Genomic DNA, 19,313 nt, shown 5'->3' on the forward strand with positions numbered 1-19,313 from the left:
TTATCGCTTGGTGGTAATGCTGCAGGGGATTTTAAATTGAAAACTATTGCTTGTATACCACTCAGAAAATCCAGGGCTCTCAAGGGGCATCTTAAAAGCAGTTTGCCAATCATTTGGAAGTCTAACAAGAAGGCCTGGGTGACAATGTCAGTCTTTCAGAGTTGATTCAAGAATTATTTTTGTCCTGCAGTTGAGAAATATTGTGCTGAGAACAATCTGTCCCATAAGGCACATCTCATTTTAGACAATGCAACAGGAAATCCTACCACACTTGACGACCTTGGTGATAATGTAAAAGTTGTTTTCCTGCCTCTCAAAACCACTTACTTCCATTATACAACTGATGGACCAGGGTCTCATTGCTGCCTTTAAGGCTTATTCAATAAAGAAAACATTTGCTCAGGCAGTCAGGGTTACAGATGAAGAGGGTGCTCTGACCCTAAAAGAATTTTGTAAGGGCTATTATATCTCCAAGCCAATAGATAACATTTCAAGTGCCTGGGATGAAGTTGCTTCCAAAACAATGAATGGTATCTGGTGAAAGCTTTGGGAGGACTGTGTCCAGGATTCCCCAGAGTTTGAGGAACCAGTGGTGACAATTCAGGACAATATTGTTGAGCTTGGAAGGAAAATCGGAGGGACAGCGAGGAACTAAGCAACGAGGACCTCATTCAACTAGAACAGCAGAGAAGCCATGAAGAGGAGGAAGATGCTGAGGAAGATGTTCAGCCAGCTACGGCCTTAACCTGCAAAGGCATGGCTGAAGCTTTCAAACATCCTGAAGCTTTTCTTTCCTACTTTGATGAGAATGACCCTGACATGCAGCACAGTTCCGTAGTTGCAAGAAGAGTTGACAATAAAGTAAATTGTCACAGGCTGCTTTATGATGAAAAGAAGAAACCTGAAGTTCAGCTAACAATGGATTCCTTCTTCAGGAAGTACACAACTCCTGTTTCAACCCCTGCAACCACCCTTCAAAAAAGTCCTCAGCCAAGCACTTCAAAATCCCCTGAAACTGAGACTAACCCTGACAGCCTTTATTCTGAGTGCTGAAGGAAGCCAAAAGAGCAAAAAGGGAAAGTGCATCTGTGCATACAGTTCATTACTTTATTTTGTAATTGTATACATTATTTTGAAGTACAAAGTGTTAAATAAAATCTTAAATAAAGCATTTACATACATTTACATGTCTGAATTCATTGATTTTATAGTAATAGTGCGGGATTTCAGTTACATTATAGTATGAGTGGGGAGCCCTGGGAATGAATTATATTTATTTACATTCATTCCTATGGGAAAATCGGTTTCACTTAACACTGTTCCACTTAGCACTCTTAATTGGTTCCAGAAAAAACAAGTGCTAAGTGGGGGTAGCCTATATAAGCCACAGAAGGTGAAAAGAAATAATCATAGGAACTGCAGGTCTTTTCCTGTATTGCCTCCTGTAACAAAAGGAGTCCGAGAGACCCTACGAGCAACCCCAGGAACCCCATATTGGCTGAGCAAGCCCCCAACAAAACAAAAAACTTACCTCTTGGGCAGGAAGTGGCACAGCCACGGCGGCACATGGCGCTGCCACCGCAGTCTAAGGTCCAACTGTCAATCAAATTGGGCGGCGCTAGGCTGATGATGTCAGCCACCGGCACCGCTGCAGGAGATTTAAAAGGCAACCAGAGTGCCGGGGAGGAGGAGGGAAAGCCTGCCTCTGTGTTAGCTATGGCAGAGACAGTGATAGACGACAGACACCTAGGCAGGGAAGTGTCAAAACCCAGGGCTCAGACTATATAGAGCTGAGCACGTTTTGGGATCCTGAGGCTAGGGAGCGAAGCCTTAATTAGCAAGCTAATCTAGAAGATTTCGGGAGCTGGGATTGTTGCCTGCAGGCTAATAAGGGCATTGGCCAGCAAGAAGCAACCCTTCAGAAAATAAGCTCCTCTTCACTTCTTTCTTTTCTGTTGTTGTTTTTGTTGTTGTTGGAAGGACAGTTACGACCAAGACATGTTGGAGTCCTGAAGTCAGGGCTTAACCCAAAGGTTAACCCCTTGCCTGCAAGAGGCAAGCTAGCAATCCTGATAAGGCTAGGAAGTGCCATCAGGATTGCCTCAGGTCAAAATGACACTAAGATGTGGGGGGACGTGGGCACATTGGAAGGATGCAACAGGCTACAATCAGACCTAGACAAATTACAAGGCTGGGTGGACGAGAATAGGATGGGTTTCAACACAGACAACTGCAAGGTGATGCACCTTGGGAGGAACAACCGGCACCATACCTACAGGTTGGGGAACTCCCCTCTTGTCAGCACAGAGGCGGAAAAGGATCTTGGGGTTATCATTGACTCCAAGATGAACATGGGCCGGCAGCATGGGGAGGCAGTTAGGAAGGCCAGCCGCACCTTGTCATGCATCCACAGATGCATCTTGAGCAGGTCCAAGGAAGTGATCCTCCCCCTCTATGCGGCACTGGTCAGGCTGCAGCTGGAGTATTGCGTTCAGTTCTGGGCGCCGCACTTCAAGAGGGATGTCGACAGCATGGAGAGGGTCCAGAGGAGGGCCACTCGTATGATCAGGGGACAGGAGGGCAGGCCCTATGAGGAGAGGCTACGGGACCTGAACCTGTTCAGCCTCCAAAAGAGAAGGCTGAGGGGGGATCTTGTGGCCTGTTATAAACTAGTCAGGGGGGATCAGCAGGCACTGGGGGAGTCACTGTTTCCCTGAGCACTGCCAGGAGTGACCAGGAATAACGGTCACAAGCTGGCAGAGGGTAGGTTTAGGTTAGATATCAGGAGGCGCTACTTCACAGTCAGGGCGGCTAGGGTCTGGAACCAACTTCCAAGAGAAGTGGTGCAGGCTTCTACCCTGGGGGTGTTTAAAAGGAGGTTAGATGAACATCTTGCTGGGGTCATTTGACCCCAGTATTCTTTCCTGCCATGGCAGGGGGTCGGACTAGATGATCTGCTCAGGTCCCTTCCGACCCTAGAAACTATGAAACTATGAAAATCCAGATCAGGCCAGAATCCTGGAGCATTTCCCACCGTCTCAATATTGATGGCTGGCATGTGGCTGGGGGCGTAGGGGAAGTAGAGCCCCCCTTCATCGAATCCATGAGTACCCCAAGTGGGACCCCTGTATTAAGAACACTGAACCTCTCCTATTCAATTTGTTATCATCAAAGTCATGGCAGGTGAGTTGAGGGGAGGCCTAGCTTGGTGGAGACTCAAGAAAATCTGACTATTGGATAATTGGGAGCATTTCATCTCCTATGAGACCTCCTCTAGCAAGGAATTAAATAATTCAAACTCGTTTTTAAAATGAAATTTCTTAAAATAGTTCACACTAGTGGCCTACTTTATAAGAACATATTGTTTTATTGCTCTTCCAGCATAAAAGTATACACATCAGAAAAAAAGAAAGTGGCTTGAATGAGGAGCCACATGCTGCATTTACAGTACGCAAAAAGAAAGATGCGTCAGAAATATGTTCAGGTGTGTTGATTATAACCGTGTTGGTCTAAGAAATTATTTCATATTTTTAAATGATGAAAAGCAGGAGAGCACACAAGCCTCCGTGGCTCACCAAAAGCATCCGGGAATGTCTCCTTGCTAAAAAGGAGGCTTACACCCAATGGAAGGAAGGGGTCATCACCAGGGAGGACTATTCTGTAGTTCCTCGGTGATGTAGGGGGGTAGTTAGGAAGGCCAAGGCAGAGATGGAACTGGGACTAGCTTCCCGGATTAAGGACAATAAGAAGTCCTTCTTTAAATACATAGGGGGTAAAAAGAAGGTCCCGGGTAATGCGGGGCCCTTGCAGGATGCGTTGGGAAACTTGGTCGTCACACCAGACGGCAAAGCTAACATGTTTAACGATTTCTTTGCCTCCGTCTTCCTAAGTAAGGACCAGGACAGCCACCTCTCTGCTGGGCGCCCCTGGGGAGGCACACCTGGACCACGGGTTAGCAAGGATTTAGTTAGGGAGCTTCTGGAGGGGTTGGACGTATTCAAAACAGCCACTCCGGATGATCTCCACCCTAGAGTTCTAAAGAAACTGGCCGAGGTTGTTGCAAGTCCCCTGGCACGGCTTTATAAGCACTCATGGTGCTCTGGTGAGGTACCGGAGGACTGGAAGAGGGCCAACATGGACCCCATCTTCAAAAAAGGCAGGAAGGAGGACCCAGGAAACTATAGGCCGGTTAGTCTTACCTCGATCCTAGGCAAGCTGTTTGAGAAAATTATGCTGGCACACATCCAGGAGGGGCCAGCAGGGGACTGCATGCTTAGGGGCAACCAACACGGGTTCATCAGTGGCAGGTCCTGTCAGACCAACGTGGTGGCCTTTTACGATCAGACCACCAGATCATTAGATGCAGGGGTAGCAGTGGATATAGTCTTCCTGGACTTCCGGAAGGCTTTTGACACTGTCTCTCACCCTGTTCTCATTAAGAAACTGGGGGGCTGTGGTGTAGACACCCACACAGTCAAATGGGTCACCAACTGTTAGTGGGCCACACCCAGAGGGTGGTAGTGGATGGGTCCTTCTCAACCTGGAAGGACGTGGGCAGTGGGGTTCCGCAGGGCTCGGTCTTCGGGCCCGCGCTGTTCAACATCTTCATCAGCGATTTGGATGAGGGGGTAAAAAGCACCCTGTTCAAATTTGTTGATGACACTAAGATGTGGGGGGATGTGGGCACACTGGAAGGGTGCAACAGGCTACAATCAGACATGGACAGGTTACAAGGGTGGGAGGATGAGAATAGGATGGGATTCAACACAGACAAGTGCAAAGCGATGCACCTGGGGAGGAATAACCAGCACCATACCTACAGGTTGGGGAACTCCCCTCTTGTCAGCACGGAGGCGGAAAAGGATCTTGGGGTCATCATTGACTCCAAGATGAACATGGGCCAGCAGTGTGGGGAGGCAGTTAGGAAGGCCAACCGCACCTTGTCATGCATCCACATCTCAAGCAGGCCCAAAGAGGTGACCCTCCCCCTCTATGCAGCACTGGTCAGGCCGCAGTTGGAGTACTGCGTCCAGTTCTGGGTGCCACACTTCAAGAGGGATGTTGACAGCATGGAGAGGGTCCAGAGGAGGGCCACTCATATGATCAGGGGATAAGAGGGCAGGCCCTATGAGGAGAGGCTACGGGACCTGAACCTATTCAGCCTCCAAAAGAGAAGGCTGAGGGGGGATCTTGTGGCCTGTTTTAAACTAGTCAGGGGGGATCAGCAGGCATTGGGGGAAGTCACTGTTCCCCCAAGCACCGCCAGGAGTGACCAGGAATAACGGTCACAAGCTGGCAGAGGGTAGGTTTAGGTTAGATATCAGGAGGTGCTACTTCACAGTCAGGTCGGCTAGGGTCTGGAACCAACTTCCAGGAGAAGTGGTGCAGGCTCCTACCCTGGGGGTCTTTAAGAGGAGGTTAGATGAACACCTTGCTGGGGTCATTTGACCCCAGTATTCTTTCCTGCCATGGCAGGGGGTCAGACATGATGATCTGCTCAGGTCCCTTCCGACCCTAGAAACTATGAAACTTCCCTTTATCCTTTTTGTCAAATGAGTACCAAGTAGTCTATGATTTGATTTCTATTTTATGATTCGCAATGAAACAGGAATGTGGTTCTTCTAAGCATGGGTAAACCAACTTCTATTGAAGCCAATGTAATTTTCATTAGAAGTGCACCGATAAATCGGTTGCATATCAGATCAGCACCAATAAAAGGAAAATTAACATTATCAGCTATTGGGGTTTTTTGGCCAGTGTAGCTGACAATTCTAACTGATGAATATAATAAGTCTTCTGGCCAGGGCCCAGATACCACATGCATGCATGTGGCCAGGAATGCAGCCGGGCAGTGTGGAGAACAGCGTCCTGCGGGTAAGTCTGTGGAGAGGAAGGGGCGTAGGAAAAGAAAGGGGTGTGGTGAGGAGTAGACGGAGGCCCCCACAGTGAGGAGGGAATGAGGCAAGGGCAGGGGCTGGGGGCACTGCCCAGCGAGGGCAATGAATGGGACCCGGGGCCAAGGAGTGGGATGGAGCCACAGGCAGCTTGTCCAGTGGGCGTCGGCGAGGGGTGGGGTGAGGTAGCAGCTCTCTACTGCTGTGTGCAACCCCCAGGAGAGGCATGTGCACCCCCAGATGTGTGTGGGGGTCAGATGCAGGCTGCCTGCTGTAGTCTCAGGTCTCTCTCCCATGCTGCCCTTGCCCTGGGGACCCTGCATTGGCTATGTGTCCCCTGCCCATGTGGCAGCAGTAGAAGTGGCGAGTTGTGACTTCTGCTGCCAGGTAGACAAAGGATGGATGGCCAGAGTTTGGCTCCCGGGGCAAAGGTAGCAGGACAGAAAGCCCCAAGTCTGCAGTGGGCAGACTACTTCCACCCTCACCCCACTCAGCTCCACTCCTAAAAGCATCCCTGCACTTAAAAATGGTGGCGGCAGTGCTTAAACTAAAGTTTTAGGCTTAGGTGGTGAATGGGACCCAGGGGCTGGGGTGGGGATCAGGACAGAGCCATGGGCAGCTCATTCAGGGGATCAGTGTCCTGGCACTTCAAAAATGGTGGTGGGGATCCTTGAACTAGTGCCAGGACACTGATCCCCTGGATAAGCTGCCCATGGCTCTGTCCCACTCTCCACCGCGGCCCCAGCCCCAGCGTCCCATTCACCACCCTGACTGGGCAACACACCCCAGCCCCTGTCCCTGCCTCGCCCTCCCTCCCTATGAAGGCCTTGATCTGCACCCCCATACCCGTTCCTCCCGCCCCCCAAAGACTTACCTTCAGGGAGCTACTCTCCATGCTGCCTGGCTGTGCTCCTGTAAATTGGTTATTGGATCAGTCTTGGCCGATATATCTGATGAATAATTGGCTATTGGTGTTGGCCAAGAAAATCTTTATCAGGGCACCCCTAATTTTTATTATTCATTTTAACAAGAGTTGAATTGGACCTCAGAAGAGATGCTCTGAGACACTTTAAAACATCTAGAAAATACACAAAAGTACAGTTTCACAAGCTGCTGTATGCTGAGCTGCTGTATGCAGTATACTAGGAAATAAAAGGTGAATTACCTAGTAGCAAAATAACACATATGCAATCATGTTTTGTTGATATTACTGTTAGATGACTATATTCCCACTTAAATATTTCTGTTCTATTTTTTAACTGCAAAAATAATTGTTTTGAAATGGGATGATGGGGGGAAAAGGGAAATCGCACAACAAAATAAAATAGTAAAATGTATAAATGCTATATTTTTTGTGAAGATTTGTGGTCTAGGAACTTTTCTATATCTTATTTCTAAGGAAAATATTAAACAATATTGCCATTATAGCTTTATCCAACTAAAAGTAGGAGCTCAAAGTGGTTATATTATTACAACATCGAAAGCTCTCCTTGACTAACTGAGGAGAAGAGGAAGTAGAAGTTTAAAGTTCCACAAGCCCACTTAGCTTCTCTTCCTCAACACCTGAGAAAGAAACCAGCTTCCAGTTTGGGCTAAACAGTAAATTTAAACTTACATGCGACTTGTTTCCCCCAGGACTGGTTGTGAGAGGAAATTTGTAGTTCTCTTAGAAACCCTGCTGCTCTTTCCCCAGCAAGACATCACTTTGATATGCAGTATGTGTTACTCTCTAAGAGGGACTGAAAAGAAATGCAACACGAGGAAAATAAAACTTTCAAAAACTAGTGTTTGGCTGACAACTGAACAAGAATAGAATTCAAGAATAGATACAAGAATATAATTCAAATGACAGGCTTTCCACAATAGTTCTAGTACAGGGTGATTTTTTTAAAGTGTCAACAATATTTCTCAATCAAATCAAAAGCCTACATACACACACATCTAAAACACTTGGTTACATATTATGCCTCTTTTATCCCCTTGTGAGTGGTATCCATCCAGTTTGTCCCACTTCCTGTAGCAGCTGAAAAGCACAGCTAAAGATAATAGCTACCCAGATACTTTTTTACACATTGACAAAAATAACTTGGTGAAATATGTATTTTGTTTAGTGTTCTATGAAGAAATAATTCATTGTTGTTTCTCCTACCTTGCAAGATATCTCTCATAACATAATCCTACAAATTCAAATTCAAATACCCTGAAATTTCCAGGAAATGCAAATTCCTTTCTTTCTCATATTGCTTATCTGCAGTTTAGGACAAGACCCCCAACGTTACAGGACCTATTGGGCTGGGCGGGAAAAGATAAGTCTTCAATCTATTTAGTTGGACGCTAAAACTGTCCGATGGCCTGCACGGGAGGGAGGCAGGTGGCACAGCTGCTGGAGCTGGAAATCAATCGCACATACCCTAGAGACCGCCCCCGAGCCAAGCGGAGCCCACCGCCTCCCTACGCCCGCGCTTCCCCGTCCGGCTTCCTGCAGCCCCTCCCAGTCCGCACTAGGACCCTCTACCGCACTCCACGGGGCGCCCAGCCCAGCCCGCCTAAGCCTCCCGCACTCACTTCCATCTTACCGCACAGACTTCCACTAATTGCAAACACCGCGCTCCCTTTTTACCGGTTTCCTGGGTTACCGTCGCGAGGAGTTGCCTCATTTCCGGAGCCACGAGTTACAAACCCGGAAGTAGAAGCGTGCGCGCTTCCCTCTTCTTCTTCCTTGCAGTTCGCGGCGTTAGCCGCTGGTTGGATTCCGCGCCGCCGCCGCCGCCGCGGTATGGAGGCATTTTGGGCCCTATTGGACGAGGTGGCCTTAGAGGGCCTAGATGGGATTACGCTGGGCACTTTGTGGCACCGCCTGGGGACCCGTCTTCCGCCCTTCCCGCTGCCTGTGGACACCTCCACCCAGCAGCTCCTGTGGGCTACGCTCAGTACCCGCGCCGACCTCAGCTTCTACCTCTTACCCAGCGACCGCCCCCCACTCCGCCTGCATGACCGGTGAGGAAAGGGGCAGGCAGCAGCGTGTTAGTTGGAGGATGGCGGGTGGGTAGCGCACCTGGCGGGGCCGGGGCACGGGGGGTGCTAATGCGGGCTCCAGTTCACAGGCGCCTCTCTGAGGCATGCAAGTGTGGCCCTGTCCCTGCTGCCACCTGTGGTTGAGAAGCACCATCTCTTTCTTTGGGGGAACCAAGAGATGCCCAGCAGCTTCCATGGAGCTCATGGCTTTCTGGGTGCAAAAGAACATTAAAAAAAAATCTTTGGTGGCTGAGGAGCAAGTGGATCCACTCAATGCACAGCTTTGTTTAGAATATTCTGAAATAAAGTAACATACGCTGGATGCAATAATCAAGCCACACATGCAAGGGACAGTGGTTACTCATGTATTTGGTTCCCTATCCTTTGCCTCTCCTTGGATTCTTCCCCCTTCCCCCCCCCCATCTTAAAGTTAGAAACAAACTTTTCGGGGTGTAGGTGGTATCCTCTAAGAACATAGGTGGACAAGGTTTCATAGTTTCTAGGGTTGGAAGGGACCTGAGTAGATCATCTAGTCTGACCCCCTGCCGTGGCAGGAAATAATACTGGGGTCAAACGACCCCAGCAAGATGTTCATCCAGCCTCCTCTTAAACACCCCCAGGGTAGGAGCCAGCACCACTTCTCTTGGAAGTTGGTTCTTTAAGTAAATCATTTATTAGACTACCTCACATAGTTGGAAACATTCTTCTTTCAAGCTTTTAGGTACAATTGCCCTTCATCAGGCAGAGGAAGTGTCTGCAGATGGTCTGTGTTCTTCCTGGATGTAGTAAAACAACCAGAGGCCAGTAGTATGCAAGAAAGCCAGTTAGTTAAAATGTATATTGAGGTCAATAGATGAGAGAGAGAGGTTGGGAGGGGAAGGGGAAAGAATGTAGCTGTAGTCAATGGATAAGGGGAAAGGAATGAATATAGCTAATAAAAAGTGGAGGTTTACCTGGGGAGTCGGATGTTAGGCAGGTTATAATGTGTCATAAATCCAATGTCTATATTTATTCCATGATTTTTTGTATCCAGTAGACTGATGAAAAGAAGTTCATTAGGCTCGCCTGTGAAAGGTGGTGATTCTTTTGGAGATCTGGTGCTTTTTAGGGCCTGTCTGTACTGCAAAACCTGTTTATACAGTTCCATTGGCACTGCTGTGCTGTCAGAGCCATGTAGTGAAGCAGCAGCTTATGCCTAGAGAGAGTTTTTTTCCTACCATTATAAATTGGCTTATTCAAGAAATCAGAAGCATTTATCATTGACATTTACACCTGAGGTTTTGCTGGCGTAACCGTTGGGTTGGATATGTTATCTTTTCATGTCTGTGACTGACATAACTAAACCAGCAAAACCTTATAGTATGAATTTGCTGAAGTTCAGAATTAAAATCCACAACACTTGTACTCTGCTGTTGTCTTTCTTTGCATGCCCTAAAGTCTGTAGTTGCGTAAGTTTTCAACACTAAAGTTCTTGAGATATCTAAAATTTGGATTCTGGGCATTCCCAATAGTTTTCCAGGTGCTTGAGCATCTAATATTTTCAATTCTGTCTTGTGCCTGCATCCCAAATGAATTTCTTTTCAAGATATTTGTCTCCATCTCTTGCTACAGGGGCCACTCAGGTATTCTGTGAGCACAGCTATCAAATCAGACTGTAGAACGCAACAGTGGTTGTTGCTTTCCTTCAAGCAGGGCCAGAGGAGATTCTGTAATGCCTCTCCCCCCCATGTAATAACTCAGTTGTTAGAATGCTCACCCAGGAAGTGGAAGACTGCGCTGTAAATCCTTCATCTTCCCAAGGGGATTCTAACCTTTGAGGAGAGTGCAGTAACCATAAGCTAAAAGCTCTGCAGGAACAGGTGCATTCTTGATCCTTCTGCTGAGATTGTTTTGATATTTTTATGGCATACTTAAAAATGATTGAGCCAAAGAGGGCAACATTGCGTATAACTAATGTGGTGGCTGAGGCATTCATTTGGGAATTCCCAAGGACTAATTTATTTTTATCCAATTTATTATTTTACCCGACATCTTTTCATGTTTTGGAGTAGGGACCAGAACCCAGGACTCTTGACCCCCCCTTCCCTCCCCCCCACCAACAAAATGCAGGGCCTATGAAATAATATCATCAGATTCCTACTAGCTTTGGTAGTTCCCATTCTTAGGCATCTAATTCTCCTTGTATTGTACTGGGATCTTAGGTGCTTAACTCAAGACTGTGAATTCCAGTAGACACTACAACACTGAGCATTAGGGCTGAGGTCTCTTGTCATTTTAGCTCTGGGTTAATCCAATATGCCCATCTAAAACACAAAATATATATACATACAGAAGGTAGGGTCAAATTAATGTGACAGAAGTGAATATTGTTTTCCTTCTAAGAAATGTACGTCTTTGCTCCTGTCACTTCAGGGTAAAATTGGAAGAATAAATAGGCCTTTACAGTAGGTCCAAATGTTGAAAAGGTTTGACTTGTCATTTTGTCTTGTCTGAAAAGTGTAACTCCCCATCTTAATTTCCTGTGTTTCTAGCTTCAACATCTGTAAGACCTTTTAATTCATATTTCTTTGCAAGACTTCTGTTAAGACTGCTCCAGCATTTCAGTGGCTCGAACAAAGATTTAAGTTTCTTTTGGCTGATGACTTTAAAATTATAAATATTGGCTCACTCTCTGCTTTGACTTTTAGGTATGAAGAAATTGATCTTGAAACAGGAATATTGGAGACAAAGAGAGACCCTATCCCTCTAGATGATATTTATCCTGTCCATATGATTTTGGATAATAAAGATGGCATTCAGGGTTCATGTCAGCACTTTAATGAAAGAATAAATATTACTGATCAGATCAGAAGTAAGGATTTGAAGCCTTGTTATAATTGCACAGAAGCTTATGAACAGTAAGTAAGATTACAGTATTTGAGAATGTTCTATTTTAAAAGTTAATTGCCCTGCTATTCTGAAACAATTTCCTTTTACAAGAGGTTAAATGTGTGGCTCCTTGACTTCCTTTGGACTTGTTTCATTGTTTAGATATATATAAATCATGGAGGAAGGTCCATATAAAAAACCCATTTGCTGTGGATGGTAGTGTAAGTGATGTAGCTATGATGGTCTGGAAAGTAAATGATAGGCAAGGATTTCTTAAGGTGATTTCATTGGACCAACTATCATTGAGATAAAGTTAGACAAGCTTTCAAATCCAAGTCGTCCTTCCTCAGGTCTCTTTAGAAAGAGCTTTTTGCTGTAGATAGAGTGCAAATACATCTTCAAAGCCATCTTCTGAGATTTCTAGTGGCTTGGGTTTTCAAGCAGTCCCTCTCCTCACACTTGCTAAAACACAGGAGTGACTAAAGTTTCTTTACTGAATCTGAGTTAAAACTGTGGCCTCAAATTTCAATTATATGAACTTTTCTACCTATTTTATTTTTCATTCATCTCGCCCTAAATACATTTTCCTCTTCCTTGTTATCTCTGCATTCAAATACTTGCAAACAGCTATACTTTCCCCCTCAAAATTTAGCTCATTCAAAGGTTCATATTTTACCCTATCACAAGGACACTCAATTAACACAAATACTTCTGTTTTCAGTTGTTGCAACATTATCAAACTTTTGTGCCCATCTCATGGCAGCTTCCTTTTCTTTTTTTTCTTTAAAGAATTTTCAGAGAAAAGATTTAGCTGTTCCTGAGAGAATTAGTGGAAAATATTTAGTTTAAACAACACAAATTTATTTTTCAGTCTTTTTGAAAATTTGTAGCATCTTTGCAGTTTGGAGAAGGACATTGACATATAGAGTATGGAAGAAATAACGTTGAGGATTGTGTGCGGTTTTTCTGGCTTCCAGAAAATCTGACCATGTATGGCCAAGTTATAAATTTTACAGAAAATGCTTTTGAACATGAACTGAAGGGAAACTGTTGATTGCTGGGTTAAATTTGTATAATCATCCACCTGTTTCAAACCTCCTGAAAAAATCTGTATGGATGAGAAAACGCTTTGTCTTGCCTTGGAGGACCTGGGCATCAGATGCACGGAGATCTTGTTCTGACTAACAGACAAGAACTGGTATAGGATGTGACGGTATTGGATGATTTGAGAGGAAGCATTCACAATACAATAGAATTCCGAATCCTGCGACAGAAAAAGCATGAAGTTAGGCAAATTAGGACACTAGATTTCAAAAAGGTAGATTTCATCTGACTCAAGGAGTGAATAGACATAGTGCTGTGGGAAGATAGACTGAAAGACAAAGGTGCCCAGGAAATTTGGGAGCTTCTAAGTGGCACAGTATTGGAAACCCAACAAGAAACTATCCCGACACAATAAAAGCACAAGAAGACTAGCAAGAGACCAATATGGCTGCACAAGGAGCTCCTAAAATGCCTCAAATACAGGCAGTGGTTACCAAGAAAGTATACCTCCAAATAGCTAGAATCTTCAGGGACAAAATCAGGAAGGCAAAGATAAAGCTGCACCTGGCAAAGGAGGTTAAGGTCAACAAGAAGAGGTTCTTTAAGTATACTGCTCAGAAAAGAAGGACCAGGGAAGCGGTGGGTCCTCTGTTAACAAACCAAGGGGAACTCCTAACAGTAGGGGTGCACTGATAGAGATTTTTGGGGCTGATACCGATATCTGATTTTTAAGGAGGAATGTCGGCCAGTACCGATCCTATTACCAATACAGCATGGAAGTATGGAGAGCTGCCTCCCTCTCGTAAGTCCATTGTGGTAGAAGAGGAGTGGGGAGGAAAGGGGTGTCTGGAGGCAGATCAACCCCTGTGGTGAGGGACGGGTCAGGGCCAGGCGCTGCCTAGTTGGGGCAGAGCACTCATGTGGCGGAGCGGGGGGGCATGGCTCCCACTGCTGTTTATACCCCAGGAGGGAAGGGGGGGGTCATATGCCCCCATATCTACATGGGGCGGGGCAGGTGGGCTGCAGCTACAGACTGGAGCTACAGTCGAGCTGGGGCTGCACCAGGCTCTTCTCGCCAGGGGGCTACGAAGGGGGCTACAGCCACCCCAGACTTCACTGTAGTTTCCTCCCAGTGCTGCCACTACCGCCTGCCCACCTGGCACAGTCCTGGCTCTTCCCAGTGCATGAAAGGGAGGTGGAGGTTGAGCTGGGGCTGCACTGGGTAGACAGGCAGTGGCGCTGGGAGAGAACTATGGTGAAATTTGAGGTGGCTGCAGCCCCCTCTGTAGCCCCTGCCCTGAGCCCAGCTCCTGGCGAGAAGATCCCTGTGCAGCCCCAGGTCCAGTCTGCAGCTGCAGCCTGCCTGCCCTGCCCTGCACAGATCGAGAGGCACATGCCTCCCCCCGCCCTCCCAGGGTGCAAGCAGTGGCAGGAGCCACCCCACCCCAGCTGGGCAGTGCTTGCCCCTGCCCTCTCCCTCACTGCAGGTGGGGTTGATCTACCCCCCATGTCCCTTCCCTTCTCCCTCCCCTTCCATTATAACAGACTTACCAGCTGGAGGCAACTCTCCATGCTGCCAGGCTCTTCTTCTTGCTTGCATGCTGCGCTGCAGCTGCACGCATGCATGAGCATTTATTAGCCAAATTATTCATCCCATTGGGCTGATTTCCAATGCAACCAACTTTCTTTATATCACTACTGATCAGATATCGGACCTATGTATCGGTGCACCTCTACCTAACAGAAGATGCAAAGAAGGCAAAGCTACACAACAGCTACTTTGCCTCAGTCTTCACAAAAATATTATGCTGCAGCCAGGTATCTAATAAGGATACCTGGATAAGGGTGGATGCAAGCTGAGTGAGAAGATAACAAATCAGACAGAGAGCTTTTGATGGGTCTGAATGAATTCAGATCAGCAGGAGTGCATTAACTTCATCCCAGGGTACTAAAGGAACTGGCAGGAGAGGTTTCTGAGTCCTTGTCCATGTATTACATGAAATTGTGGAAGATGGGTGAGGTACCAAAGGACTGGAAAAGGACCAACATTGTACTTTCTTTAAAAAAGGACCCAGGGAACTACAGATTGGTTAGCCTCATCTCAATTCATGGGAAGTTACTGGAACATATCCTGAGGAAGTTCATTTGCAAAGCATCTGGAAGAAGAAATGCTGGTCACAAGTAGCTAGCATGGATTTATGCAAAACAAATAGCGTCAAACAAACTTGATTTCCTTCCTAGGCAAAATAACTACTTGGGTGGATGAAGGGAATGCTGTGGATATAGTGCATCTGGACTTAGCAAAGCCTTAGACAAGGTTTTACGTCACCTTCTCGTAGACAGATTGGAGAAACGTGGGTTGGACAAAACTACTGTAAGACTGATGGATAGATAACTGGCTCAATCGCTGCAAGTAAAGGGTAATTGTTAATGGAACCATGTCCAAATGGGAGGCAGTTTCAAATGGAGCCTCTCCTGGGCCCCATGCTATTTGTCAAGTTAATGTTTTGGGTGCTGGCATAGAAAGCTTGAGCACATTTGTAGATGACACAAAACTGAAGGATTGCAAACACAGAGGATGTGAACATAATTCAGAAGGATCTAACAATATTGGAAAGTTGGCCTAGAGCTAATGAGATGAAGTGCAAAGTGGGCAAGTTGTTAACACCTCAGAAAAAAAAATCAAAAACATGAATATAAAATGGATGACATCTGGCTGGATGGCAACACTATGAAAAAGCATTTGGGCATCTTGGTACATCAGAGACTCAGTATGAGTCTAATGTGATGCAGCTGCACAAAAGGCAAATATGGTTTTGGAATGCATCAGTAGAAGCATTAAGACACTGGAGATGATAATGCCTCTCTACTTGGTAATGTTTATGCTTCATCTGGAGTATTCTGTGCATTTCTGGGCTCCACATTTGAAAGAGAATGTGGAGAAGTTAGGCTCCAGAGACAGGCAACAAAGATGATCAAGTGCTTGGAAGTCAAGTCTTATGAGGAGAGGCTAAAGGAACTAGGAGTGTGTTCAGCTTGTGGAAAAAGATGGTTGGAATGATCCTACCTCAGGCAGGGAGCTGAACTAAGTGACCACTGGAGGTCCCTTCTAGCCCTACTTCTCTGTGAAACCCAAGTTGTTTAAGATATACTTCAGAAGTTTTAGAAACAGGAGTGGAAGGGGCAGCATGGATTATTAAGTCCAGTTCTCTGTGGCTGCTTGAGTTGTATCATTATGCTACTAGTAAAGATCTGGCAAGTCAAATACAGCGCTATTGCTGTGACATGATACAGCAATGGAAGTATGTTATTTGGGTTAAAATATGCTTAGGTGATCCTAGAAAGAGGACCATGTTCTGCATTACAGAGCAAAGCAACCCCCTCCCCCAACTCGCCAAACAACAGCAAAAAGAACCCATCTCCTCTTGCCCCCTTCTGCCTCCCTCCCCACCCCCCCATCAAAAAACCCCCACACCCATATGTGGGGGCAGGTTTCTGATTCCAAACGGCAGGGAGTCTGACATACCACATAGAGGTTTCCATGTACCATTATGAGTACCAGTGCACCCCTGTGTACTCTAGCTAGGGCTGTTGTTCAGTACTTCAGAAGAAGGAGGACTAAAAAAGCTTAGAAGCCAAATAATGTATTAATTGGGGTTTGAATTTCTTTCATGATGTTACATGTAGCAGAGAGGCCCTGAATCATGGGATTTTTCTGGACCTTCCACCCAGAGATCAGGCTTTTTTTCAATCCCTGCATAGAGATGCCAGATACTTAAATCCATCTGACACATTTGGGTTACTACAGCAAGAACAACCCCTGCCGTACTTTCCAGTCCACAGATTTGTCAAGTTCTGTTATAGTCTATATTAGCACTCCGGGCTACCACTACCTTTTTGGAAAATCATTCTAAAACTTTGCTGCTCTAATAGTTACAAATCTTTTTGTAATTTCCAGTCTAAAATTGTTGTGACCCATTTGGGTCCATTTGATCTTGTGCTGATGCTATTCTTAAATTTAAATCTCTCCCTCATATTTACACTGTGAAAGTATTTAGTTTATAAAGAGTAGTCATAGTTTAGACCTCTTTCAACCTTTTATTTTACAAGGGTAGATGAGCTGTGGTCTTTTAATCTTTTTTCACAAGTTATATTCTGTCCACTTCCCTAACCTTCCTAGTAGTCCTTTTCTATCTCTGTTCCAGTTTAGTCCTGTTCCATTTAATCCTTTTGAATCTAGGTGGCCAGAATTGTATACAGTATTTTAAATGGGGTCTAACTATTTCTATTGCTCCACTCCACAAAGTTACATAATTCTCTCTGTATAATTATTCCCCTTTGTCCATATTGGCAATATTCCTCCACATTGCCAACTGCTCCCCTTCCCACACGTGCTTAGTGTCATTACAGATTTTGTAAGTAAACATCTAAGTTTTGCACAAAAGTCTCTAACGTCAACGTTAAATAGGATGGTTCCCAATAAAATCCCCAAGGAACACCACTAAAAACTTCTCTGCAACCTAGTAATACCCCTGTCAGCATAAACCATTGTAGTCTGTTAGCCAGTTCCTTCCCACCAGTTTACAGTTAATCCCTGTTTTCTCCAGTTTAGCTCATTGCCTAAAAGGCACTACCAAATGATGTGCATAAATCCAAATCGAGTCTGCTATACTGTCCATGACTTAGAAATTAATCTTCCATAGATAAAACCATGTTGCATTTTGTCCCTTTTGTATTTGTTGCTATATCCTTGACTCTTTTCTTTTTTGCTATGCTTATGTCTCAAATAATATTGAAATCAAATCAGTGGTCCTGTTTTTGCTTGTGTCATTTCCCCCCTTCTCTGACTACAGGCATTACATTTACTTTTTTTCAAACACAGGGTACTGTGCTGCCCCCAGTTCAGATTCATTAAAGGTCCGTAACAAACGTTATTTTGGGCCACAAGTTTGTGCCCAAGATTCATGTCACTTTAATACAGTGGGTTACTGGCTGTGTGTCATAGAATGGTTCTTTTCTATAAGACATTTTTGTATATAGTAACCATGAAATGAAGAACAAAATGAAAAAGTAATATCCTTCTGGATGTATTTAATTTTTGCTATCAGTGTGTGACTGGCTGTAAAGAGGTCTAAACTAAATGATATCAAATTTATCAGGATGCTTAAACTTATAATACGTATGAGTAATGCATGTAAGTCATTTGAGCAATGCAAATGGCACAAGTCTTTTGCTAAATCCTCTTGGTTTTTGTAGTGATGGTATTGCTTGAAATGAAAAATGCATGCATGCTGTGCTGTGTTGGAATGTGCTGCAATCAGTGTGTACCTCCCTGTTACTATCTAATCAAGGCTGGTTAAATTGTAATTCAATGTCAGAGGCTTGACAGAAGCAATTCATCAGGTATCTACTTACACTTTGTCTGACAGCTAGTGAAGCCACTTGGCCCCTGCTGTGCTGAGGTATATAGCTGAGTCTGTTTAGTTTACAAACTTTTGCTGGCAGAATGTGAATGTCTCTGCACTCAAAATCTGTGGTTTCAGACCTCTTTCCTCTGCCAACTGAGTTACTTCACCCTTGCTGGCTCCTCATATTCACATTGGTAAATTTCTTGGCTTCCAGATAATCTTTCCGTATATAACTTAGATTGTATAACTAAATCTTTCTAAATGCTGCAAGTTTACTTCTGTTAATTATGTTATTGACTTGTGAATACACAAATCGGCTTGCTTTAATGACTTTGACTAACTTTCAATCTATCACTTCAGCACTTAGAGGGGTGTTATAAAACTAAAGAATGTCTGTTACAGAGTGGTATTGCGTCTTCATATTGCTGATATAGGATTTTTTTTATATACTTGAGCATGACATGTAATTCAGTCTTGTGAAAATTCAGTTATCATTTACGGATCATTTTTTATCCTGAAAAGGAATGGAAGGAGTGGTTAGACTGAGGATTTATGGGAGCCCAGTTTCTATCTTATTCTTGTTTCTGTTTTGTAGGTGGGGAGAGAAACTAGTTATTGTTGCCTCCCAGGATCTGCGGTATAGAGCCTTGATTGGCTGGGAGGGGGATCCAGACTTAAAGCTCCCAGATTTCTCCTACTGCATTTTGGAACGATTAGGTCGTGCTAGATGGCAAGGGGAGCTTCAAAGAGATTTACATAGTGGAGCTTTCAAGTAAGTTCAGCACTTGCTGCTCTGTATAAATTAAGTCAAAGCTAAGTAGATTCTTATAACTTACTTCCAAGTCTCTGGCCTTAATGTTTTGGGATCCCTCTGCTTCCCTGTGTCAGGAATGTTTTGTTGTAAAGTTGGAGGGGTAAGTGACTTAGGCAGCATCCTGGAAAAAAAACTGTGAGCAAGGATAGGATCCAGTTTACCAGGACAGCATCTGTTTCCTTCTTCTGGTTCTAGCTCTATTTCTACAATTGGGGTTTTACAAACAAGAACTTTGTCTGGTACGTGTTCCTGATTCACTTCCTGTGCTCG

General features: G+C 45.0%; 2 protein-coding genes across 11 annotated transcripts in view; one reads left to right on the forward strand and one right to left on the reverse strand.

The window, feature by feature from the left end:
- Window positions 1-8,634, reverse strand: part of KATNIP (katanin interacting protein) — a 134,263-nt gene extending 125,629 nt beyond the window's left edge. For 2 of the 6 annotated variants that reach the window (XM_090024850.1, XM_090024845.1), the window contains exons 1-2: window positions 8,460-8,536; window positions 7,510-7,633 (exon numbers count right to left, since the gene is read on the reverse strand). Coding sequence is in view for 2 of the 6 variants with exons in the window: in XM_090024848.1 (XP_089880974.1) it covers window positions 8,471-8,551 (81 nt within the window). In the remaining 4 variants the exon portion in view is untranslated. Of the gene's footprint in view, window positions 1-7,509; window positions 7,634-8,459 lie in introns of all 6 variants that reach the window. The other 4 variants (XM_090024848.1, XM_090024844.1, XM_090024847.1 and 1 more) reach the window with 3 other exon arrangements.
- The window catches only part of GTF3C1 (general transcription factor IIIC subunit 1), a 154,881-nt gene continuing 144,159 nt past the window's right edge, over window positions 8,592-19,313 (forward strand). For 3 of the 5 annotated variants that reach the window (XM_090024838.1, XM_090024839.1, XM_090024840.1), the window contains exons 1-3: window positions 8,596-8,891; window positions 11,597-11,806; window positions 18,825-19,001. In XM_090024838.1, coding sequence (XP_089880964.1) covers window positions 8,671-8,891; window positions 11,597-11,806; window positions 18,825-19,001 — 608 coding nt within the window. In that variant the 5' untranslated portion in view covers window positions 8,596-8,670. Of the gene's footprint in view, window positions 8,892-11,596; window positions 11,807-18,824; window positions 19,002-19,313 lie in introns of all 5 variants that reach the window. The other 2 variants (XM_090024842.1, XM_090024841.1) reach the window with 2 other exon arrangements.

This window comes from Crocodylus siamensis, chromosome 12, assembly GCF_052110815.1.
Source record: "Crocodylus siamensis isolate JL-2025a chromosome 12, ASM5211081v1, whole genome shotgun sequence".
NCBI lineage: Eukaryota > Metazoa > Chordata > Crocodylia > Crocodylidae > Crocodylus > Crocodylus siamensis.